Here is a 25,563-nt window from a genome sequence, read left to right as displayed (position 1 = left end):
GTGCTGGGGTTAAAGGTATGTACCACCCTTCCTGGCTGTTTTCACTTTTTAAGGAGTTGTTGGCTAGTGTAGAGGATGTGAATTTTTCAGTTATGTTTATTTAAATCAGCTAGATTTCCTCCTCCTCTTTTTGGTGGTGTATTTCTGAAAAAAGGGGTCTTATGCAGCTCAGGCTGGCTTGAAACTTCATTATGGAGCAAGGATGACTTTGAACTTCTGTCTCTAGGTTCTGGGGATTGGATTACAGACATGGATCGCTATACTCAACAAAATTAGATATTTAAAATTCTTTGTGTATGAATGTTTTGTTTTCATGTATATATGTGTACCTGGTGTATGCCTAGTGCTCATGAAGTTAGAAGGTTTTAGAACCCTTGGAATTGAAGTTTTGGAGGGTTGTGAACCATCATGTTGGTATTGGGAACTGAACCAAGGTCCTCTGCAAGAGCAAGTGTTCTTGACCACTGAGCCATCTCTCTAGCCCTAAACCCAGTCAGTTGTATGTATGTATGTATGTATGTATGTATTTATTAAGATAGGGAAGACCTGATCCCTGCTTCTGATCTTCTTGCCTTTAACTTCCCTAGTGTTAGGATTATGGGAATGAATCACCATGTTTTATTTTATGCTGAGGATTGAATTCTCAGGGCTTGGGTATGCTATACCAACTAAGTTACATCTGCAGCCCACTTGAAGGAATTATTAAGGCATAAGATAGCTTTGGTTAAATCGATTTAAATTTAGTGTAACTAGCTTATTATTTTCTTAACCAGGAGTTACATCTGCAGCCCACTCGAAGGAATTATTAAGGCATAAGATAGCTTTGGTTAAATCGATTTAAATTTAGTGTAACTAGCTTATTATTTTCTTAACCAGATGACAGTTTATTTTTTTTTAATATTTTTTATTACGTATTTTCCCAGATGACAGTTTATCAATACATATTTATCCATTGTTCTCTGTTTGTCAGCACTGCTGAGAGGAATATAAAAGGTACCTAAAACAGTGTGTTCTTAGAGTTTTGTTATTGTTCATTTAGTTGACACAGGAATTACTTGGTCATGTCTGGCAGAATTTGTACTTAGTACATGTGAAGGTCTAGGATAATTGCCAGAATTCCAAACTCTTTCCCAAATGGGAAAACAAAACAAAACTAAACAGAATTATATAGGAATACAGTATTTATCATAGAACATTATTCTATAGGTATTCTCCCCCCCCCCCCACAGGGTTTCTATAATTAAAGCATAATAATTATTAAAATAAAAGACCTGCAGCATCAACTAGAATGCTAGGCAGATACTGGGAGGCAGAGGCAGGTGGATTTCTGAGTTCTAGGCCAGCCTCGTCAACAGAATGAGTTCCACGACAGCCCATGCTATACAGAGAAACCCTGTCTCAAGAAAAACAAAACAAAACAAAAAAACCCCAAACCTCCAAAAAACTGGGTAGAATTAATTTGTATTCTAAGGTAGCATTTTTTAAAGATTTATTTTTATTTTATGGAGGCCAGAAGAGGTTATTGGGTTCCCTAGAGCTGGAGATACAGTACAAGCAGTTGTGAGTCACCTAATACGGGTATAATTGAAAAGCAGTAAGTGCTCTTAACCACTGAAACGAGTCTAACTCCAGAAAGGTATAACTTTTTTTTTTTGTTGAGAGAATGGAACCCAGAGCTTTGCACAGGCCAGACATATCTTATGTGATTTGCCTTCACTAGTCAGTCCCCTGAGTACTTTTTAAAAGTTCTTTCTATAGTACTTAAAAACTATTGAGTGAGCAACAAAAAGCAAACATTAGGTCTTAAAGCAGTTCTCAGAACTAAAACAAAACAAAAAACTGAATAAATGGTAATTGAATGTTCTAAGAAGTCTTAGACTAAAAGAGGACATCTGTGACTGAATAAAGGACTGATGGGAGTTAAATAGTTAACCATCTCTTTTTTTTTTTTTTTTTTTTTTTTTGGTTTTTGGTTTTTGGAGACAGGGTTTCTCTGTATAGCCCTGGCTGTCCTGGAACTCACTTTGTAGACCAGGCTGGCCTCGAACTCAGAAATCCACCTGCCTCTGCCTCCCAAGGGCTGGGATTAAAGGTGTGAGCCACCTTGCCCGGCTCTTTTTTTTTTTTTTTTTTTTATGATTTATTATTATTATATGTAAGTACACTGTAGTTGTCTTAGACACACCAGAAGGAGGGTGTCAGATCTCCTTATGAATGGTTGAACCACCATGTTCTTGCTGGGATTTGAACCAGTGCTCTTAACTGCTGAGCCATCTCACTAGCCCCTAACCATCTCTTTCTTATTTATGAAATATTTAAAGTTGATACCCAGAAATGGAACAAGAAATGTTTTTCCTCCCCTTTGAGATGGCTCTTACTATGTTGCCCTGTCTGGTCTCATTTGTAATTTGAAAGAATCCTCCTACCTCAGGCTCCAGAATAGCTGGGGCTAAAGATAGGCACCACCTGTCCCAGATACACCTTCATTGTGTTTATATCTTTGATAAAATTTAGCCACAAAAATCAGTGTCTTTAAGTAAATGAAGCAGTTTCATAAAAATAATAGAATGGACTCCATAGGCTCCTATGTATGAATACTTACTCTCCAGTTACTGGCACTGCTAAGACAGTTGCTTCAAACTGTGGATCTTGACCCCTGAGGGGGTTGTCAAATGACCCTTTTGAATATCAGATATTTGTATGATTCATAACTGTAGCAAAGTTACAGTTATGAAGTAGCAATAATTTCAGAAAGAACTGCATTTTCTTTCTTTTTCTTTTTCTTTTTTTTTTTTTGTTTGAGACAGGGTTTCTCTGTGTAGCCCTGGTCGTCCTGGAACTCACTCTGTAGACCAGGCTGGCCTGGAACTCAGAAATCCACCTGCCTCTGCCTCCCGAGTGCTGGGATTAAAGGCATGTGCCACCACTGCCTGGCAATAATAAAAGCAGTTTTATTTTCCTTTCCAGTTCATTTAAAATTCAATATGTATTATTCAATTATATAAATTTCAATTATTGAATATATATAAGTGTGTGTATATATGTATATATGTGTATATATATGTATATATATATATATATATATATGTATACACACACATATATATAAAGGCTAGAAGAGAGTGTAAGATCCCTTGGCTACAGGGAAATCTTCAGTAACTTCGACACAGGTCTGACTCTTATGTGGTTTCATACTAGAATACTCTGCTCTGTTTTCATAAGTTTGCACTTTGAATAAGAGTTGTGTGGCCTCAGGTATGGTGATAGGTAAGCATACTAACACTGTGCCACACCCCAAGCTTGCAGATGCACTAATTAATTGCTCCTGAGAAATTTGTACAATAAAAGTGCTCCTAGCAATTCTGTTAAACACAGGCCCTAGTCTTTCTTGGCTATGTTGTGTAGGCTGTCTTGGAACAGTGTAAAAATCCTACAACAGGATTCTAAAACTGAGAAATGGCTTAAATTGTGCCTAACAAATGGAAGCAAAAGCTTGTGATCCTAACCAGTGAGTGTACTTTCAGCACTAGGGAAGCAGAGATTGAAGGATCACTCTGAATTTGAGGCTAGCTTCATCTGTATAAGAGTTGGTTCCAGGAGTATGTTTGTTTTGAGAGAAAGCTTTCAAGTTGCTCAGACTCAAAAGTAGATCTTTCTGATCTTTTCTTAGGTTCCTGAGTTCTAGCATATTTTTGATTTTGATGACAAGGTTTTAAACATAGTTAGCTCGTCTTGAACTCAACTCCCATATTTCCCTTACAGTGCTATGACCATGTCTCATGGTCTCCACTGTATTCTTTTTTTTTTTTTTTTTGGTTTTTGGAGACAGGGTTTCTCTGTATAGCCCTGGCTGTCCTGGAACTCACTCTGTAGACCAGGCTGGCCTCAAACTCAGAAATCCGCCTGCCTCTGGCTCCCGAGTGCTGGGATTAAAGGCGTGCGCCACCACGCCCGGCTTTCCACTGTATTCTTGTAGGCTCTGTTGATTGCAGGTTGGTTTAACTTGTACTCTGTTTTGTTTTCCTGTTTTTTTTTGTTTTCTCAGTATATAGTTTGGGCTGGGCTGCAAGCTCACTCCAAATTCCTAGAAATCTGTTTGCTTGTCTCTCCCTTCTGGGTTCAAGGTGTGGGTTAACACACACTGGGCCTGATTTGGCTTGAAATAGCAAAGGTGCTATAGTGTAATTTCATAATTCATAATACCTTTTGATTTTTCCCCTGAGAAGGTTTCTCTGTGTATCTCTGGCTGTCTTGGAACTCGGAGATCTTCCTGTCTTTGTGTCTAGAGTGATGGAATTAAAGGCTGCCTTTAGAGTGCTGGAACTAAAGTCATTGGCCATCACTGACTGGCTTCAATATAACACCTTGATACTGTATTTTTATTTTTTATTTTGTGATATCAAATGTGGTCATACACATACACCTTTAATCTTTTTTTTTTAGAGATATATAGATATATATCTATATATCTGAGTACACTGTAGCTGTCTTCGGACACACTAGAAGAGGGCATCAGATCTCATCACAGATGGTTGTGAGCTACCATGTGGTTGCTGGGAATTGAACTCAGGACCTCTGGAAGAGCAGTCAGTGCTCTTAACTGTTGAGCCATCTCTCCAGCCCAACACTAGCTTTTTGTGGCATGAAGGCTGCATAGTCCAATCTTTATAGGTTGTGTGAACTTTGGAATAAAAATTTGTAATGTGCATACTTTACTAATAAGATTCAGGAGAGGCTACGTAAAATGAATGCAGTTTTAGGCTTTTCCTTTGTGAAGTATTTATTTCCATTTTTTTTTTAACCTACAATGGGGAAGCACAGAATTTCTCTGATCCACCCTCCTCTGTACCACATCCATATGCATTTGTGACTTTTCTTTAGTAGATGGCAACAATTCAGTCTGAATTTTGAGACAAATTAAGTAGCTTTAACTTGGAACAGACCAGCTTGCTAATTATTTGTCAGTTGTTGGTTTCAAAAATACTTTCTAGAAAATTAGATTGTTATATATAGAGAATACAACTCTGGCTTTTTGCTGTTGCTGCCTTGCCTTTTTAATTCTGCCTTCCAGTTGCTGCTATGAGGTAAGGCTTGGGGAATTTCAGCTTTGGCTGTGCACTGTAAGATAATCTGCTCTTGGCTCTTCTACTAGCTAATATTACCCTTCAGCTGCCTGTACTTCAGGTCGTGGTACTTCCTTCTTCATCCCTAAACATTTCACAGAAATTAGAAGTCAGAGGAGTTGATGAAAATAGCAAGTTCACCAGTGGAGTGTTTTTTTTTTTTTTTCTTCCTCGAGACAGGGTTTCTCTGTATAGCCTTGGCTGTCCTGGAACTCACTTTGTAGACCAGGCTGGCCTCAAACTCAGAAATCCGCCTGCCTCTGTCTCCCGAGTGCTGGTAATGTCCCAGTGATAAAGGAATTTGAGTAGAAGAAGAGCCATGGTTGGTCAGCAGTTTAAATCCTGGCTTCTAAACTACTAGGCACATAACTTTTTGTGAATCACTTTTGACTTCAATTTTTCCTTTTTAAAATGGAAGAATAGTACTTATCACCTATGACTGTTATGAGGATTAGTCAGAGGTGTTACAATAATGCCCCTAACAAGATAAGTGCTTGAGTAAACTATTATTGCTAGCTAGTAATTATTATTACTGATAGGAAAGTCTTAACATCTGAAAATACAGTGTGAAAAAGTAGATTTCTACTCATTTAAGAGTTGAGTGTCTTAGGGTAGTAAGAATATAAAGAGTACTGATGAAATCCTTAGGAAGATGAATTTGGATAATAGTTTTCCAGTTGACCTTGTTCAATTTAACTTTACATGTAAATTAAGAAAAATACAATTGCCGGGCGTGGTGGCGCACGCCTTTAATCCCAGCACTCCGGAGGCAGAGGCAGGCGGATTTCTGAGTTCGAGGCCAGCCTGGTCTACAAAGTGAGTGCCAGGACAGCCAGGGCTATACAGAGAAACCCTGTCTCGAAAAACCAAAAAAAAAAAAAAAAAATCCGCCTGCCTCTGCCTCCCGAGTGCTGGGATTAAAGGCGTGCGCCACCACGCCCAGCTAGGTCATTTTTTTTTAAAGTTTCTTTTTTGTTTGTTTTTTGAGATAGTGTCTGTTTCTGTAGTCACCTGACCTGACTCCTTCCTGGGATTAAAGACTAGTGTACCACCACCACCCAGCTAGTTAGTTGTTGTTTTTTTTTTTTTTTTTTTTTTTTTTTTGGTTTTTCGAGACAGGGTTTCTCTGTGTAGCCCTGACTGTTCTGGCACTCACTTTGTAGACCAGGCTGGCCTCGAACTCAGAAATCCGCCTGCCTCTGTCTCCCGGGTGCTGGGATTAAAGGCGTGCGCCACCATGCCCGCCTTAGTTAGTTTCTTACAGGTGATTATTTAACATGTTAATTGAAAAGCAAGATTAGATGGTAAATGGAGAGACTGATACTTTGGGAGATGGAGGAAGAAAACAGATTGGGGCCAAACCTGGGCTAGTGAGACTGTCTCAAAGTCTGAGGCTGGTGGTACATAATTCTATGCTTCTGTACTTGTGTATAGAGTTTCTGAGGTCCTTCTTTAATACAATTTCTTCCTTAATTTAATTACTTCTTACAAGTACATGTCAGTTGGCTTATAGTAGTACCTTTTGATACTCAAGAAAGGTTTGGCATTGATACTTGAGGAAAGGTTTGGCATATGATCTATTTATTGATCCAATTTATTTAAAATAGATGTATTCAGAGCTACACAGAGAAACCCTGTCTCGAACCCCCCCCCCAAAAAAAAGATAGATGTATCAGGTAAATAACGACAAAAGAACACAGAAGATTTACTGCTGATGCAGTGTAATACTTTGGAACACAGAAGCAATTTCAGAGAGTAGAATACCACTTCTAAAAATTGGTTTATTTAGGCCGGCCGTGGTGGCGCACGCCTTTAATCCCAGCACTCGGGAGGCAGAGGCAGGTGGATTTTTGAGTTCGAGGCCAGCCTGGTCTACAGAGTGAGTTCCAGGACAGCCGGGGCTATACAGAGAAACCCTGTCTCGAAAAAACCAACCCCCCCCCAAAAAAAATGGTTTATTTTGTATTTGTGTGTGTGTTGGGGTGGGAGGGGGTCAGGCAAGGGTGGATTCTCACCTCCATGTGATTCCTAGGCATTGAACTTAGATGGTCAGCCTTGGCAATAATTGTTTTTTATTTTTTTATTTTCCTCCCACTGAACCATCTTTGCAGGGGCTCTAAAATACCATTTAAAAACATTATCATTAAGACTTAATTCATATGCCATATAGGTTATCCATGTAAGAGTATAGTATTTTCTTATAGTTTTAAATTGTATTACCATATCATCACTTTCTAATTTTTAACATTTTTTGGAGTGGGTGTCTCACTCTGTAGACCTCAGGGATTTGCCTGCCCTGCTTCTCTAGTACTGAGATTAAAGGCCACTATCTAATTTAAAATGTTATTTTACTTATTCAAACAAATCTGTACTTGCACTTAATTATAAAAATGACAGTTCTGTTGTGATAGTTCAGGATGCCTGAGTTTGGAGGTGGCCTGTACTGTTACGGTAGATGGGGATGGTGTGTGGGTGGGGCCTAGGGATGAAGCTCTGGTGGTTGAAGGGGTGGTTACTCACACCTGTAATTCCTACACTGACTAGGCAGAAACAAGATAGCTAAAACTTCAGGGCTATCCTAGGCTACAGTGTGAGATGGTGTCATGGAGTGAAGAGATCAACCTTCCAGTCTTTAAGTACAGATATTTAGAATGAGCTTTTTATTTATTATTTCATCTATATACTTAATCATCTGGGATTGTTAGGGAGGGTTAGCTAATAAGTAAGAAGCATGTTATAACTTGTACGCTACGGCTTGATACAGTTTTATCAAGTCAAAGTGTATAGGATATTATAGTCTTTGTTCTTGGAAGCAGTGCTGAGCTTAAGGATGAGTAAGGTTTATGAGAGTATATCTGCCTTGCTATGGAAGCACAAAAAAAAAGGCTTAAAAATGGGGTGGGGGTGGGGGAAGGGATAAGTTTGCTAGAGTTATTTGCCAAGTGTGGTGGTATCTGTGTTTAGTGAAAATTGGAGCATGGCAATTAACTGAAACCAGTATTTCAGATACTCTTACCTATATCTTTTCTGTGTCTATTTCTACTTTCCCTAAAGATATTTTTCTTTATGTGAAAGTGCCATTGTAACATAAAGCTTGTAACCTTATAGCCTTGGGGAAAAACTTTGGTTAATCCATTGCACATTATTTGCTCGATTCTGAACCCTGATTTTGAGTATTGTCATATGGTATGTGAAAAATGTAAGGTTATTATTTTTTTTTTTGTAAATAAAACTTTGAGAGTTATTTGTTTCCCTTTTGTTTGTGCTTGCTTTTCTTATTACTTGTAGGCAAGAGTGTTTTAAAACCTACTCTGGATTTCTTCTTTTGTTTTTCTCTCTGTGGCCCTAGCTTTTCTAGAATTCTCTGTAGAGCAGACTGGCTTCCTAAGAGATCCTTTAGCTTCTGCTTCCTGAGTGCTTGGATTAAAGTGTGCTTTGCCCCCCACAGGCTTTGTTATTTCTTAAAAGTTAGGATACTAGGAATCCACCTCCTTCTTTCTTGTACCTGCTGTAAGGTGCTCTTCCATTCTTGAGAGAGAGGGAGAAGGGGATGGGAGAGAGTGAGATGGGGGAGAGGGAGAGAGAGGGACAGACACACACATGGAGGGGTCAGATTATGTGCATGTGTGTGCATAAGCATATGCATATGCATGTTTTGTCCTGGGTTGTGGTGCTTCTATGTTATCTCCCTTGACAGCCCAACACAAAGGTGTTAAAAATTTAAGACTTGGGCTGGAGTGGTTAAGAGCACCAACTGTTCTTCCAGAGGTCCTGAGTTCAATTCCTAGCAACCACATTGGTGGGTCACAACCACCTGTAATGGGATCCCAATGCCCTCTTCTGGTGTGTCTGAAGACAGCTAGCAACCACATTGGTGGGTCACAACCACCTGTAATGGGATCCAATGCCCTCTTCTGGTGTGTCTGAAGACAGCTACAGTATACTCATATACATAAAATATTTAAAAAAATTTTAAAAAAGACTGGCTTTGACAGTTCAGTTAAGACCTAACTTAAAGCTGGAGAATGAATGCATTTAGTGGTAGAGTCCTTACTTGCACTTTCTTGTGACCCTGGCTTCAATACCTAGGATTTGAAACAAAATCTTTTATGGTTATGTATCTAAGTTATTAATAATCTTTTCTCTTTTGAGAAAGAGTTTTCACTGCAGTTCTCTCTGTCCTGGAACTCACTTTGTACTGGTCTAGAATGCAGAGATCCAACTTTCCTCTACCTCCTGAATGCTGCTCCTTGCTTTGTTTATAAATTTTTAAGTAATTTCTTTACTATTGTGAAAGTGTACTCAGATAGTCCCCACCCTTTTGGGATAAGGCCTCACTTAGTACTCCAGGTTGGTATAAATGGCATTTTTTCCTGCCTCAGACTTACATGCAGGGGTTTCAGGTGTGTCCCTGGCAACTAATGCCTCATCTTATTACTATTACTATTTTTTAAAACCTTTTAAAAAGAAATTAACACGTTGCTTCTTGACAATTTTACTTTATATTCCTCATTCTAGCTTCAAAATTCCAGATCTTTAGGCATGTACTTTATGTTGTTAGTTTTTGTTTTGTGTTTTAAGACAGGGTTTCTCTGTGTAGCCCCAGCTGTCCTAGAACTTGCTCTGTAGACCAGGCTCACCTGGGACACAGAGATCCACCTGTGTCTTTCTGAGTGCTGAGATTAAAGATGTGTGCCACCACCCATCCCCTGGGACACTTACTGGATCTTACAGAGAGGACCAGGGTTCAACTTTTAGAGCCCACATTGTGACTCCTAACTCCAGTTCCAGAATGGGGTGGCGGGAGTGGTGGAGGTTTCAACATCCTTTGTGGGTGCATATACACACACACAGGCAAAACAATCATACATATAAAATTGTGAAATCTTAAATTTTAATTTCAGGAAATTTAGTTTATAGATTAAAGAAGTTTTCTAAGTAGTCTGTCCCTTACAGACATGCAGTCCTGTAAGCTACTCTGATTGATGTTAGTACATTATTTTCCAGATCATTTGTTTTCATTAGGAGTAGTTTTTATTCTGTAGTATTGGAATAATGTATAATGGTATATATCTGCTCTTATATCAACATATTGCACCTTTTACTGACTTTGGTATTAAAAAAAAAGCTGTGATGTATTATTTTTGCAAGTAATTTTGCCTTACTATCTAACATTTGCATATTTTCCATTTTCTGTCAGTATACTTATTAGATTTGTCTTGGAACATTTAGAAAGCTTATCTCATAACTAGACTTTTTTTTAAGCATGGTTTCTTTCTGGTTTATTGACTTTCTTGGAATTTACTATTTTTAATAGAGACTAACCTAGTCTTTGTCTACTTGTATAAACTAAAATACCCAGAGTAAAAACGTCTGTATGTTTCTATTTGTTTAGATCAGGGTTTGCTGTGTAACCTAGGTGAACTTGAAACTTAGTAGATCTGACTGGCCTCAGACATCTGCTTCTTCTACCAGAGTATTGGGATTAGAGGCATGAGTTACTATTCTGGCCAGTGTGTACTTTTTGCTTTTTATAGAAAATTCAAAAAGTGAGTTACCAACTTTTAAAAAAACATTTTAATTTTATGTGTTTGACTGCATATACATATGTCTATCATTTGTATGCCTCAGGAAGCCAGAGGTTGACATTGGGAATCTTTTTTTTTTTTTTTAAATATTTTTATTTATGTATATAAGTACATCATTGCTGTCTTCAGACACACTAGAAGAGGGCATCAGATCTCCATTACAGATGGTTGTGAGCCACCATGTGGTTGCTGGGAATTGAACTCAGGACCTCTGGAAGAGAAGCCATCACTCATAATCACCGAGCCCAGCCCCGACGAGAATCTTCATTTATGTACCAGAGTCTTTCATTGAATCTGGAGTTCACCAATTCCGATAGTCTGATTGGTCAACAGACGCCAGGGAACTCCTGTGTCCATTTCTCCAGTTTATAGATTTCATATATCTATGCCCCACCCAGCTTTTTTTAAACCTTCTTACGAACAGCTACTCTCACTTGGCTTAGGATTCTGTAGTTACAAAACTCAATTTTTGTATTTTTTATTTTATTTTATTCTATTTTTTGTAAGATTGACTTATTCTTTATGTGTATGGTTGTTTTACTTGAATGTATGTGAGTGCACTTCATACATGCCTAGTGCCAGTGGAAATCAGAAGAGGGTGCCAGACCTTGTGGAATTGGAGTTACAGAAGGCTATACGCAACCATGTGGGTGCTGGGAGCTGAACCTGGGTCAAATGCCCTTGCCAGTAGAAATATTTTATTACCCCTAGTCTGTCATTTTAATGGAGAAATTCAGATGGAGATTAGATACCTTGTTTTGGTGTTTGTACTGTTTGTTTATTGACTTGTAGAGTTTGAGTCCAGTAGGCTGATAAAATAGTAAGCTTGTTATTAATTAGTAAGGACTCCTTGGAATTTATTTCTTGACACTTTTTAGTCTTTTACTTTGAGAGAATGCTTAAAGGTTATGTATATATTGGCCTGTTTTTTTGTTTTTGTTTTTTTTTTTTGAGACAGGGTTTCTCTGTGTAGCCCTGGCTGTCCTGGAACGCCCTCTGTAGACCAGGCTGGCCTGGAACTCAAATTCTCCTGCCTCTGCCTCCCGAGTGCTGGGATTAAAGGTGTGCGCCACCTCTGCCTGGCTATGTATTGGCTTTTTAAAGGCAGGCTCATTTCATTCTTTCTTAAGTTGTATCACAAGGGAGGTGGCCTTTTATTTTATTTTGGAGCTGTTGCGTTTGTACTGTCCTTTATGTGTTACCTTAGTTCTCTTTATAAGATTTTATTTTCTGTTTGATGTCTGTAGTGCATCTCAAACAAAACAAACAAAAACAAAACCAAAAACCAAAATGGAGGTGAGGATATGGCTCAGTTGGTTAAGTGCTTGCTAACTATGCACAAAGGCCTTACTTCAACCCCAAGTACCACTTTAACTGTGCTTAGTAGTGTAATTCCAATACTTGGCTGTTTTCTAGCACTTACAGAAAGGAGGGTGTGCTTCATGTAACAATGATTTGAATGAGACCCTGTCTCAAAAAGAAGAAAGAAAACAGAAGGGGAAGATGTGAGACAAAGAAGATACACACTAAATGTCAATTGAATAATGAAAACTTCCTGTAGACATATTCTCTCTTGCCCCCCCTTCTTTTTAATGTTTACTATAAAAATAATTTAGCTCTCAGTTTTGAAAGCTTCCTCAAATAGATGGTAATAGTTTCGTGAATTAATGTAATTGAACTGGTGTTGGGGGCTGCTGAACATTGTTGGAATCACTGGACAGTTATAAACTGACAGACACTTGCTGGGTGCTGAATTTGGGTCCATGGGAAGAGTAGTAAATGGTTTTAACCCCTAAACCATGCTTCCAGCCCAAATAGTGGCTTGTTTTGTAAAACATTTTCTGAGAATCAGCCTTTTTATAGTTTAGCCTTTGTATACCATAATTACAAATTTGCAAACTTGATCTCATAGCATGAAGATCTGATATTACCCAAGGACATCTGGGACCATTACTTTTACTGTAATGAAATGAACTGCTTTTGTATTGCTCTTAAGATACTGCCCTTTTAGTTTGTTACTGTTATAGCAGCATCATAAATTAGGTATGGCATGTTACTTTGAAAGTTCATCTATTATTTGTGTGTGCCCATGTTGTCCATATTCATGAAAGTCAGGGCAACTGACCAGTTCTCTTCTTCCGTTATGGTGAGTTCCAGGGATCAGACTCAGACTTGGCAGCAAGTACCTTGGCCTGGTGAGCCATTTTGCTGCCCCTGAAGGTTTTATTCATTATGTATGCTTGTACCTAAGAAGGCATTGGATCTACTGAGCTGGAGTTACAGGTGATTGTGAGCTGCCTAATGTGGGTATCAGAAATAAAACTCAGGTCCTTTAGATGAACCACTAAGCCATTCCTCTAACCCCAAATTCTAACATCCACAGTCCAGTTACATCGTATAATAAGGCAATACACCTTGCTACTCCATACTTGTTTTCAGTTTTAGCTTGTGTATCTAATTAGACTTTCTCTCTCCTCTTTTCTTTCAGTGAATGGTAGTGTCTAGAAAGGGTATGTCCCTTCAAGAGAGAGGTGCCAATGTCCAACCGGCCTAATAACAATCCAGGGGGGTCACTGCGACGTTCACAGAGGAACACTGCCGGGGCCCAACCACAAGACGACTCAATAGGAGGAAGGTATGTATGTATGTATGTATTTCATGGTAATCTGAAAAGGAGTTGGGAAACAAAACAAACCTCCTAATTATGAGGATCAAGACATTTTACATGGTCACTTTCCTAATTTCTGAACAAAGTAGCTCAAAATTGGAGTTTAAAGTGATTTTTAAATTTTTTTCTGAAATAGTAGACCCCACTAAAATTAGTTCCCAATCAATGACATTAAGCCCTAATTTAAGGTTGTTAGTTTATAGGTATATCATGTTTTGTTTGTTCTTTGTATTTGCTTAGTACATTTTGTAACATGTCTTTCAACCATTTGGGATCCTTTTTGTTGTTGTTGTTGATTTTTCGAGACAGGGTTTCTCTGTATAGCCTTTGCTCTCCTGGAACTCACTCTGTAGACCAGGCTAGCCTTGAACTCAGAAATCTGCCTGCCTCTGCCTCCTGAGTGCTGGGATTAAAGGCGTGCACCACCACGCCCAGTGGCGATCCTTAAATATGCCTCCACTTTGTGATTTTATTGAGAGACCATTTCATTTATTTTAAGCTCTTAGGTTTTGACTCTCAGTCTGATGGTGGTGGTATGAGGATTAGCTAGTTGTACCTGTATCCATTATGAGGGTGTGAGATGCTTTTTAGCTCTCTCAGTTTTGGTTTGCTGTTGATCTTTTTAATTGAAATTGTTTTATATAAGTCTTTTAAAATTATGGGTTTGAACTAGTGATGGACTGTCAGTGTTTATAAAGTACTCAGAACTAGTCAAGCATAGTTTTCTAATCTAGTGATACCAGTGATTAGCTTGAAATGGGTCAGTGAATTCTAGTTATTTTAGAGTGATTATCTAAATTAACATTTTAGGGCAGTCATATATATTGGTAAATTATTAAAAAGAAATTGGAAAGTTAAATGTAAATAATGAATACTTTGTCATGTTCACTGTAACTACCCATGAGTTATGAGTAAGGTCTTTGAACTAGGATAACTGTGAGTTATGCCTCTGCCATAGAATTTGCAATCCTTTGGATTAAGGTTGCAGGGAGCATTAATTCCTTAGTCCTTAGGTGGGTCTGTCTGTTTCTTAAGAGTTGCTTATAATCTTAAGTATTGTAATGTGCATACTTAGTAGAGTTCTTAATGTTTCTACATTCAGTTTATAAAACACATACTTACTTTTATGCTCATGGTTTAAAAATAGCACTAAATTAATTTGAATAACATTACTTTTTGAAAATTTAATCCTAGCTCTGATCTTGTGTCACTTCATTCACTATTTCGTGTGTGTGTGTGTGTGTGTGTGTGTGTGTGTGTGTTGGTGGTGTTTCGAGGTAAGGTTTTTTTTTTTTTTTTTTTTGTATGTAGCCCTGGCTATCTTGGAACTTACTTTGTAGACCAAGGTGGCTTTGAACTCTTGCCTTTGCCTCATGAGTGCTAGGATTAAAGATATGGACCACTGCTACCCAGCTCATTTCATATATTGTTAAAAATGGAAAATAGTTAAGTCTTCAGCATTCAACAACACTGAAATTTAGGTAGTAACAGAATATATAGGTCCCCATACCCAGTTTTGAGATATGGATAAGTATAATTATGATCAGAACAGGGAATACACGAAAGTAAAAGAAAAATATATTAACTCCACAATCTACTTAATATTTCTATTGACCTTGGCATATATTCAAGTCTTTAAGTTTGTAAGTACAAGTGTTTATATTTATGCCAGTTAAATCTTTTGAACAAGTGTATATACACTTTTAGGAGGTTATGAGTGAGACAAGGTCTATCTACACAGCCCACATTTTTGGTACATGAACTGTCAACATTTTGAGCCATGCAAGAGCATTGCTTCTAATATCCATAGCAATATTTTGTCCATGTGTTTGATACATCAGTGTTCTATGAAATTTAAGTAGTTTCTTACAGTAACATATTTATAAATGAGTTGGTTTGGACATGGTCTCTTTCCTGTATTCTCAGTACGCAGGGAAAACCTTCAAATTTGATCCATTCCTGGTTTTCACAGCATTTAGGACTAGCCTGGGCTGTGTAGATAGACTTTGTCTCACTCATAACCTCCTAAAAGTTAGAAACAAACAGAAGTCATCAATTCTTGTCATTAGAGTTGTTGATTTAAGCAACTTTATGAAGATGTAATAATTGGATTGTTGAATGGCAAATTTTTAAATATTAAGAAAATAGTTTATTGTGTATGTACATGGTCTGTGTGTGTGTGTGTGTGTGTGTGTGTAGATGAGAGGTCAGCTTTGTGAAATCACTTCTCTCCTTCCATCTTTATGTGTATTACCGAAAGCAAATTTGGATGGGCAGACTTGTGTATATCAAGTACTTTTACCTAACACACAATCTTCCTTCCCTTCTATGTTTTTAAGCCAATCCTTTTATTTATTTTACTTAGTTAATTCTTATTCTGTTTAAATTCAGTGATTATGTATGTGTCTACATAAGTTTATGTAGTTTATGTTTAAGTAGCTGCCCATGGAGTTTAGAAGGAGGATGTTAGATTTATAGGTAGTTGTAAATCTTGTGATGTGCACGGTTGGAAATGGTTGGTTGGTTGATCTTTGTTCTGGGGACCCCTCCTCCCCCCAAGAGCAGCAAATGCTTTTAATTTTCCAACCCTCAGGTAATGTTATCATGTGCTCCCCTTTGAAGAAGAATAATAAAAATTTTAAATGTTTGAAAATAATGTCAAGAAACGTTTAAAGAGTCTTGTAGCTTTGTCTTCAATTCCGTTATCTTTCTTTTCTCAATATTTTTTTCTCTTATTCTTTTTTCTTTTTCTTTTTTTTTTTTTTTTTTTTTTTTTGGTTTTTCGAGACAGGGTTTCCCTGTGTAGCCCTGGCTGTCCTGGAACTCACTTTGTAGACCAGGCTGGCCTCGAACTCAGAAATCCGCCTGCCTCGCCTCCCGAGTGCTGGGATTAAAGGCGTGCGCCACCACGCCCGGCTCTTTTTTCTTTTTAAATAATTATTTTTAATTTATGTGCATTGCTGTTTTGCCTGCTTGGAGTTATAGACAGTTGTGAGCGGATTCTGGGGATTGAACCCAGGTCCTCTGGAAGAGCACTTAACTGCTGAGCCATTTGTCCAGTCCCCACAATTTTCTTTAAAACTTAATTTTTAAGTTTTAAAGTTTTTTTCTATGTTTTTATGGATGTGTGGCTGTGTACCACATGTATGCTTGATGCCCATGGAGGCCTGAATAAGGTGTCAGGTACCTTACAGATGGTTGTGAGCTACTATGTGGGTGCTGGGTGTCATCAAAAGTAGGTCTTCTGGAAGCACAGCGGGTTTTTTTTTTTTTTCCTACTTCTTCTTCTTCCAAGCCATTTTTCCAGCTGGTTTACAACCTTTAGCATTTCTTTTAAAAAGTTTCTTGGGAAGTTTTGTTCCAGAACATACTCATAGTCTTGGGGTTGGATCCTAGTACTCTTTGAACTGGATAAAGTACACATCTTATAATCCTAGTATTTCAGGATCATCTTCTGTCACATAACTAGTTCATAACATTCTATTCCCAAAGAAAAATTACTTCAGAGAAGTAATATACAAAAGAGGTCCTATTTATTTATCTAAGCTTAGCATCTTGTTATCATGTTCTTTCTTTTTTTCTTTTCTTTTTCTTTTTTTTTTTTTTTACAGTTTTTATTGGTTATTTTAGTTATTTACCATTCAAATGTTAATCCCCTGCCCCAGTCCCCCCCCCTTTCTACCCCCTTGCTACCCCACCCACCCACCCATTTCTGCCTCACTGCCTTAGCATGCTCCTATGCTGTGTCATTGAGGCTCCACAGGACCAAGGGGCTCCCCCTCCCATTGTTGCCAGATAGGGCAATATTCTGCTACATATACAGCTGGAGCCATGGGTTACTCCATGTGTACTCTTTGGTTGATTTAGTCCCTGGGAACTCAGGGGAGTCTGGTTGGTTGATATTGTTCTTCCTATGGGGTTGCAACCCCCCTTGGCTCCTTCATTCCTTCCCCTAACTACTCCTCCATTGGGGTCCATGTGCTCTTCATTGAAACATAACTGTGCACTGTAATAATGACTTAGTACTACTGAACAGGATTTATTTTCTAGTTTTTAGCATGTATAAATACACAATCACACATCTTTGTCAAAAGGAATTTATTTATTTAAAATACAGCTTTGTTGTGGCAACCCTCCCCCATCCTGAATCTTTTGAGGACAGTAGAATCTCAGCTGGGAAGAAATTGGACCGTTTTCATCAAATTCCAGACTATGTTATTATAGCATAATTATCTATTCTTGAGAATATTTCTCCAGTGTTTTTTGTGAAGAGGAAGATTGAGCTTAATTGGGACAGAATTATAGTTGTAGTTTAAAGATTATGTTTTTGCATATGTATGTGTATTTATGGAGAGCTGAAGCAGGTTGGGTCACTGGCAGGTACAATTCTTACAGGTAGTTGTGAACTGATAAAGTGGAACTCCATTTATGTCTTGTGATGTGCTCCTTTGCTTTTTGGGCTTTTTGTTTGCTTTGTATTTGTGTGTGTGTGTGTGTGTGTTTTATTTATTTGGTTTTTTTTTTTTCAGACAGAGTTTCTTTGTGTAGCCATGGCTGTCTTGGAACTTGCTCTGTAGGATAGGCAAGAGATCTTTCTGCCTCTGTTGCCCAGTACTGGGATTGTGAAGTGCAAGGAACAGTGGATATGTAAAAGGGTATTGTTAGAGATCTAATGAGTGAAATGATAATAATAAAGGAGTTGTTATAATATCACCATAGTGGTAAGTTTTATACATTTTTTTTCTCAGTTGAGACTTGTGGAAACTCTGGGCAGGTATGAAATCCTTGTGTAATAAATATATAAGGTAGGTCAATTTGATATAGCCACTTTCTGGTAGACTTGATTTTAGATTGCTTGATTTTTACAGTCAGTTGAATCATGTCAGCCTGTAGAGCCATCTTGATGTCAGTGATGAAAGGAGGATATATTGAGTACTTAAAATCAAAGGATATTCTCATTCAGCTTAGCATTTAACTAGTAGTTTTTTCTCCTAGTTTTTTGTTTGTTTTTCTGAGACAGAGAAACACAGTTTTTTTTTTTTTTTTTCCTACAGTTTTTTACCTTGGCTTTTCTGGAACTCTAACCAGGCTGCCTTCCAACTCACAGAGATCCACCTGTCTCTTGTCTCCCCAGTGCTTGGATTAAAGGTGTACCACCATTACATCCTACAGTGCACTGCTATTTACTAGAATTTTTATATTGTTTCAATTTGTTGTTTTCTTTCATATAGGATTAAGCTGCCACTTGCCTTCCAGTTAACCTGCCCTCCTCCCAAATCAAGAAATACCTCGTATCAAGCTGGCTATTTCATTATTTGATTTCTTACTTCTTTAACATGGCTTCTCTGGTTTAGTTCAGACTGGGTCCATTTTGAATCCCCTTGTGTTAGTTTCCTGAATCTTGGGATTATAGGCTCTGGTTAGTAACTGAATTTAACCTTTTCATTTTTTTTAAGGTTCATTTTTAGTGTGTGTGTGTGTTTTTTGCTAGCATGTATGTATGCATGCTGTATATTTGCCTCCCAGAGGCCAGAAGAGGATGATGATAGGAACCCCTGGAAGTATAATTACAATTGGCTGTGGTCCTCCATGTAGGTGCTTAGGAAATGAATCCTGGATACTTATTAAGAAAGAACTAGCAAATGTTCTTAATCGAGCTGTCACTTCAGACCCCAGACCCCTTTACCCTTTTGAAAGAATAATTCGCATTCATTCCTAAGAAAAGAAAATAGTGTCTTCTGTTTCCTTTTATTCTACATCTTTCATTGCTGTCTGTAATGAGCTAGACATCTTACTCCTATTATTTTTCTTTTCTCTTTCCTCTGAGTTTTTGGATGGTAGCTGATCTGTTCCTCTCTTTTCTGTTCTCTTTTTCTTCCTTAGGAAAAAACTTCCTTCCACTGCTTCTCTGTTGGCTTGCTCTCAGGGATACTTCTAGCATTTTCCACTTCTAGCACAGGTATTTGTAGGCTATCCCTTCCCTCTTGGCCATGCAGTATCATTTAAATTGTACAGTGTGCTTTCACCTGTTTTCTCAGTGGGCAAATGGTGGTATTTAATGAACCTATAGCAACTTTGCTTAAGATTGTGTCAGTGTTCTATTGTTTATACTGTAAATATATGTATGGAGACTACAAAATGGGGAGCTACAGAACATTAAGATCATTTTTGTTTCACCACTTCGATAATGATGGGATGTAGTTCTGTCCCACATTTTTATTACTTTCCTTTTTTTTTTTTTTTTAATATGAGAATTTTCATCATAAAATAGTATACTAGGAGTAGGAGGAATAGACTATTGTGACCAATTACTCTCACTGGGTATATACTTTTCCAGAATTCTGTAATATTTTTTCCACATGGGAATTGAAATGCCCATGTGATTTTTCTGAGATTTCAAATTTGCACAATTGGAGGAGATTCTAGTACCTTTTCCCACCTCCTGAAGGCTTGCTTGCTTGTTTGTTTATTCATTTATTTTTCTGTAAAAGAATATGTGCCTATTACTGCATTTGAGTGAGGTTCTTTTTTTATTTCTGAAAATGAATTTATAAATGCTAAGGTATGAATTTTTCATTAAAGTCTTAGATTTTTTTAACAAAAAGAATGGTTTAGTTTATAATTGTATACTTATCAAAATGTTAATAGAACATAATTTGAGATAGGGTTTCATGTATTTGAGATGTTCTTGGTATTTGATTATGCAGTGCTGAGGATTGGACCCTGGGCCTTGTGAATACTGGGAAAGCATTGTCAATTTAGCTAGAGCTTCATCACAAGCAGTGCAGAAAAAGATGCTTGTTGGCAAAAGTTAAGCCTTTTGATTGTTATGAAGGAAAGTCTTGCTATATATATATATATATATATATATGTATAGACAAGACTTTTATATATTTCTTTTTAGATGATCTTTGTCTTAATTTCAAAGATGCTTGTTAAATAATTGTAGCTCTTATGGAAGGTTATTAACTTACTGGCATTGACACTTTTTATTTTATTTTTTGTTTTGATGTACAGAAATCTTCAAAATTAAGTCCATTCTGATTCTCTTAAAAGAACAATAGCTTTTCTTCTGAGTTCTTTTGTTTTTATAATTTTCATATTTGACTAATATAATGTTTGAGTCTAATCTATCTTACTCTTATTCAGAAATTGGTCCTACAAAATTTTAATAATTACTTTATATTTGATATATTTATTCAGAACTGTAGGGTTTTTGTTTTTTTTGTTTTTTTTAAATTAACAATTTAAAGAGTTAAGGCTGACAGATTGGCTCAACAAGAAAAGGTGCTTTCTGCCACATCTGAACATTTTCTATTAACAATTTCTCATGGTGGAAGAGAATGTTCTCTGATCTCCATGTTTGCATTGTAGCATCCACATAACTGCTTATATACTCATTTATAAATACATGTACAGGCTTGAAGCAAAGATTCTGAAAAATCAGTGTAAATTATATGGAAAAAATAGGTTTAAATTTATTTTGCATTTTGTCTTAATTTTTTTAATAGAATAGAGTTTATTTAGGGCATGAGAAGGGGAGTTGAGAAGGGAGAGGAGCCAGAGAAAGAAAAGAGGCTGGCCGGGAACACATTGGTGAGGGCGGGGGGGAAAAGAAGGAGAGAAAGAGAAGGGTCGGAGAGCTTGATTTTTGTCTTTGAAATACAGTTTAGAATATAGCTGTTTATAACTGTGTATCCAGTATCCTGTACAGCTGTTTGTATCTTTTGTTAATTTAAATATTTGCCCTTTTTTATTGTTGACCACACACTGGACAGAATTTATAACTTTTCTTTCATGATTGGACAGATTATTGCCTTGGACGGAGATTTTATTTGTTTTGTAATATGTGTGTCTAGAACATTAGTACTTCATAGAATTGAAAAAATTTAAATTTAAATTAAAAAATGTGTGGTATTTGAAATTGAACTTAGGGTATTGGTACAGTCTACTAGGTAAGCACTGTTCCACTGATTGACATTCCTGGTCCCAAAGGGATAAGGGTAAGTCAAGATGAGCAGGCAGAGAAAAATAAGAATGTGCTTAAAGTTTTGATGTTGCAACATGAAACAATTTACTGTTATTAAGAAAAGTAACTTTCATTGTAATGTACATGTTGTCTCAAAGGGATGGTTAATCTTCATTGCCAGTTCGCTAGATTAGAGTCATCTAGGAGATGTTGTGGCAAGGCACACCTTTCACTGAGGAAAAATCTCCTGCAAACCCCAAAGCGGGTAGCACCATCTTGTATGCTGGGGACCTCAGACAATAAAAGTGAAGTGGGAGGAAGCTAGTCCAGTGCTGTCATTGTCTTTCTCTACTTTTTGTCTTGAGTATCACGATTCTGTGGTATATGCCTGCTCATGTCTAGTTGGCCAAGTGACCATGGACTCTGTAATACTAAGCCAGAATAAATTCTTCCTTGTTTATGGGTTTCTTTCAGTTACTTGATCACAAGTATTCCATTTTTGCATATTTTGTTTTCTTGTATATCTTTAGACCAGTGAAATGGACTTTTAATTTGCTTACCTGGCTTTTAAAAATATATTACACAAAAAGTTACAGTCCTATTCCTTAATAGTTGGCTTGGAGAGGAATGAGGTAATCTTTCTCAAATACTTTGCAAGTTAGCATTTGCACAGTAGATAATTGATACACTCAGGAGGAAATCTAGGCTTTTGCACACTCTTAAGTCTTACAACTTTATAAATACTAAGAAGAGTTTATAGGCGGTATTGATCTAATTTTCATAAAATAAGCACATTAGCATAGCTTTGTATGTGGCTTTTTAAAAAAAGGATATGGCACTATAGTATGTCTTGTTATTTTTTACTAGGTATATGAGAAGCATGAGCATGCTTTGCATATCTATATCTGCCAATACAATTGCTTCCTTTAAATGTCACTATACTTTTCCATTATAATAATCATCCCTTTAAAAAATACATCTATTTATCTGTGTGTCTTATATGCATGCATGTTAGAGATATATCAGAGGAAAACTTTCTGAAGTTGGTTCTCCTTTCCACTATGTGAGTCCTGAATCTTAGAACTAGATTGTCATATTTTGTGGCAGGTGACTTTACTCGAGCCATCTTGCAGGCCCCAGATTTCCATTTTAATGTAGTCTATTCTCTCTGCCAATGTTAGCAATCCTGCAGAAATCTCAGAGCACATTGAATTTCTCCTAACACATTTATTACAATAACATTTTGGGATCCCCAGGATCTGCAGGCAAACTCAATAATCTATCGGCCTTTTTGACTTGTTCATCTGTCATTATGTTCCTTATACTCTCAACCATGTTGTCCTAAGACAGTAACTCACTGTTATGATACATTCACTTATTTTCCTGTATCCTTTTGTAGGCTTAACATTATTTTCAAGTAGACCAGGTCTTCTTTGCTTTAGAGTTTTTAAAAGCATTATACCACTAGGTTTGGTATCATATGCTTGTAATTCATATACTTAAGAAAGAGAAGACAAGGAGGATTATGGGTTACAGACCTGCCTGGGCTTTGTAGGAGGCTACTTGAAAAACTAGCTGGGTGATGGTGGTGCAAATCTTTATCCCAGCAGGTGGGTTTTCTGTGAGTTCAAGGACAACCCGGACTTTGGAGTTTTGAAAGAGAAAAGAATACACTCTCTTTACAGAAGATAAATGGAATAACTATGGTGGTTTTATCAAACATCTCCTAGTCACTGCAGCCCTTCTGTTCAATGTTTCCCATTCATCTTGAATGGTTGTTTCTTCTGTTAACTAGATTTCTTCTATTCCATTGCCTAGCCTTTAAGAGAAAGCACAAGACTTTTGTTGGCATTCCTGTTCAGATGGGAAGGTGTCCTGAGGACTCGGATTCCCAGGAACCACACAACTCTGGGGGAAGAAGGTATTGGGTGTTCTGCAACACAGGAGCTCAGGAACCACTCAGCTCTTAGAGGAAGTCTCTGCTGAGAGGAAGCCTCTTCAGGTGTTGCAGCTCCTCAGCTAAGCAGAGGAATTTAGGAGCCTTAGCCCCACTCTACTTTTGCTATTTCTGATGAGAGAATCATACCAGGCAGCAAATCCCATGAAAGAGGTTTATTAGAGGGTCCATGGAAAGGATGGACAAGCCAGAGATGGCTGCGCTCTCCTCTAGGGAGCAGACAGTAGGGAATTGGACAAAGGGCAGGGTTTATATAGGGTTTCTTGGTATGGCAGAGCTTTCTAGTGCAGAGATTTCCAGGATGAGGATTGGTGACTTTTCAAGTCCTGAGCTTTGGGGTTTTCATGTTCAGGAATTGGTGGCTTTTGTTCAGACTTTCCACCTTATACTCTGGAGAGGATCTTATAAGAGGCTAGAGATTACCTTTGTTACCTTTACAGAGGCTGGACATATAATAGGGAGGTCTAGGGGAGGGACCTGGCTGCTGGAGCTTGTGGGCCAGAGGATTGGCCAGTTTAAGGCTTTGAGTGTTTACAAAGTTTTCAAAGGGAGTTCACTTCCACTTGAGTGAATAGCCCACAACTTTATGTTCACATGGGCAGGCACATGAACTAAATTGTCAAAAACTTTTTTGTTGTTGTTGTTTTGGTGGCAAAAGTATTAATAGTGTGAAAAGTGATTGTAAAGTTAACCATTTGTCATATTGACAGCTTCATGCATGAAAATGGGCTGACAGAAAATCAGAGTTTAGACCACATGGATCTTCACAAGTTCCATTTCTGCGGGGCTCTTTATTGCGAGCAATAGTGACTTTTTGCTTTCCTTCATTCTTTTTTTTTCTACATGTGAAATATAACCTATCAGTTTAGTATGGTCTCTTGAGTCTCCTTAGCAGTGCCTTCTAAATCCCCCCAGCCCCTCACCTCCCCATTACCCCCCTCCCTTCTGCCACCTGTGTGTGTGTGTGTGTGTCTGTCTCTGAGGGTAATCATTGAAGGCAGAAGAGGGTATCAGATCTTGGAAATACCTGTGGTTGAGATGGGTGGAAGTTGGGAAGGAAGGAACCTTTGGATCACTGAGTGTGTGTGTGTGTGTGTGTGTGTGTGTGTGTCTGTCTGTGTCTGTCTGACTGTCTTTGTCTCTCTCTTTCTCTCTCAGTTTGATTTTTTTTCTGTTACATTGAAGCTAGAACTTCATTTTATTTGAGAGAGGGAAATTTTATGAGAACATTTCTGAGCTTTCTTTTTAAACAGGGTTTTTATTGTAGCCTATATGGATCTAAAGTTGCTGTGTGCTGAAGATGACCATGAATACTTCTGCTCTACTTGTTCCTTCCTTGAGCAACTTATTTGAAAAGTTCTAAATTTTATTACTGGACAAACACCCCAATTTAGACACAAGCAAGTCTCCCCGTTAAAAATATTGAAATTCATCTGGTAGGATTAATCGATGACCACAACTCTATAAATGCTTAGACTTGCCATTGTGTGAATCCTTACAGACCCAGCTTAATTCTCCAGTGTCTTCTCTTAGAGTCATACCTGATTTTGTTACCAGTTTTCATTCCACTGAGGAATAGGACAATTCCCCCCACCCCCCTTGGCCCATATAGCTTGACTCAAAGTCTTAAGAGAAGGAAGACATGGCAGGAGGCCAAATCAGGTGTAGTGTGCACGGTGGTTGTGGAAAGAAGAGCATGAGCAATTATACCAGCATTGGCCGAATAAGTTGTAGTTAGTAGATTTAGTCAGTAGTAGAAAATATAACTGTTAAAATTAGTTAACTTAGCCTGGAGTTTTATATGAGTTTCCACTTTCAACACTGAATTGATAGTAGTGAGAAGACTAATCTATTTTGTCTTGGGGCTAAGAAACAAGATTTACAATGGTTGCCTTGCCAGAAAGAGGCCACAGTTCTTTAGTTGGAAATTGCAAATATTTAACTCTGTAGACCAGGCACTCGGAGAATGGGGAGACAACCAGGATACATTTCTTGTTTTTCTTTTTTCTTTTTTTTTCTACCCATTTTTCTTTCTTTTTTTTTTTTTTTTTAAGATTTATTTATTGATTATATATAAGTACACTGTAGCTGTCTTCAGACATTCCAGAAGAGGGAGTCAGATCTCGTTTCGGATGGTTGTGAGCCACCATGTGGTTGCTGGGATTTGAACTCCGGACCTTTGGAAGAGCAGTCGGGTGCTCTTACCCACTGAGCCATCTCACCAGCCCTCTACCCATTTTTCAAGACAAGTTTTCTTT

The 25,563-nt window shown here is 37.7% G+C and overlaps 1 protein-coding gene across 18 annotated transcripts in view; it reads left to right on the top strand.

The window, feature by feature from the left end:
- Trip12 (thyroid hormone receptor interactor 12) overlaps positions 1-25,563 on the top strand; it is a 114,650-nt gene that overhangs the window by 8,332 nt on the left and 80,755 nt on the right. For 17 of the 18 annotated variants that reach the window (XM_021173487.3, XM_021173845.3, XM_021173454.3 and 14 more), the window contains one exon: positions 13,200-13,346. In XM_021173487.3, the coding sequence (XP_021029146.1) occupies positions 13,249-13,346 (98 nt within the window). In that variant the 5' untranslated portion in view covers positions 13,200-13,248. Of the gene's footprint in view, positions 1-13,199; positions 13,347-25,563 lie in introns of those variants that run through there. The other variant, XM_029476412.2, reaches the window with a different exon arrangement.

Source organism: Mus caroli, unplaced genomic scaffold, assembly GCF_978045245.1.
Source record: "Mus caroli unplaced genomic scaffold, Mus_caroli_1 scaffold_1, whole genome shotgun sequence".
NCBI classification, from domain to species: domain Eukaryota; kingdom Metazoa; phylum Chordata; class Mammalia; order Rodentia; family Muridae; genus Mus; species Mus caroli.
Note: the sequence above shows the minus strand (reverse complement) of the source record. Positions and strands in the feature narration are given on the sequence as shown.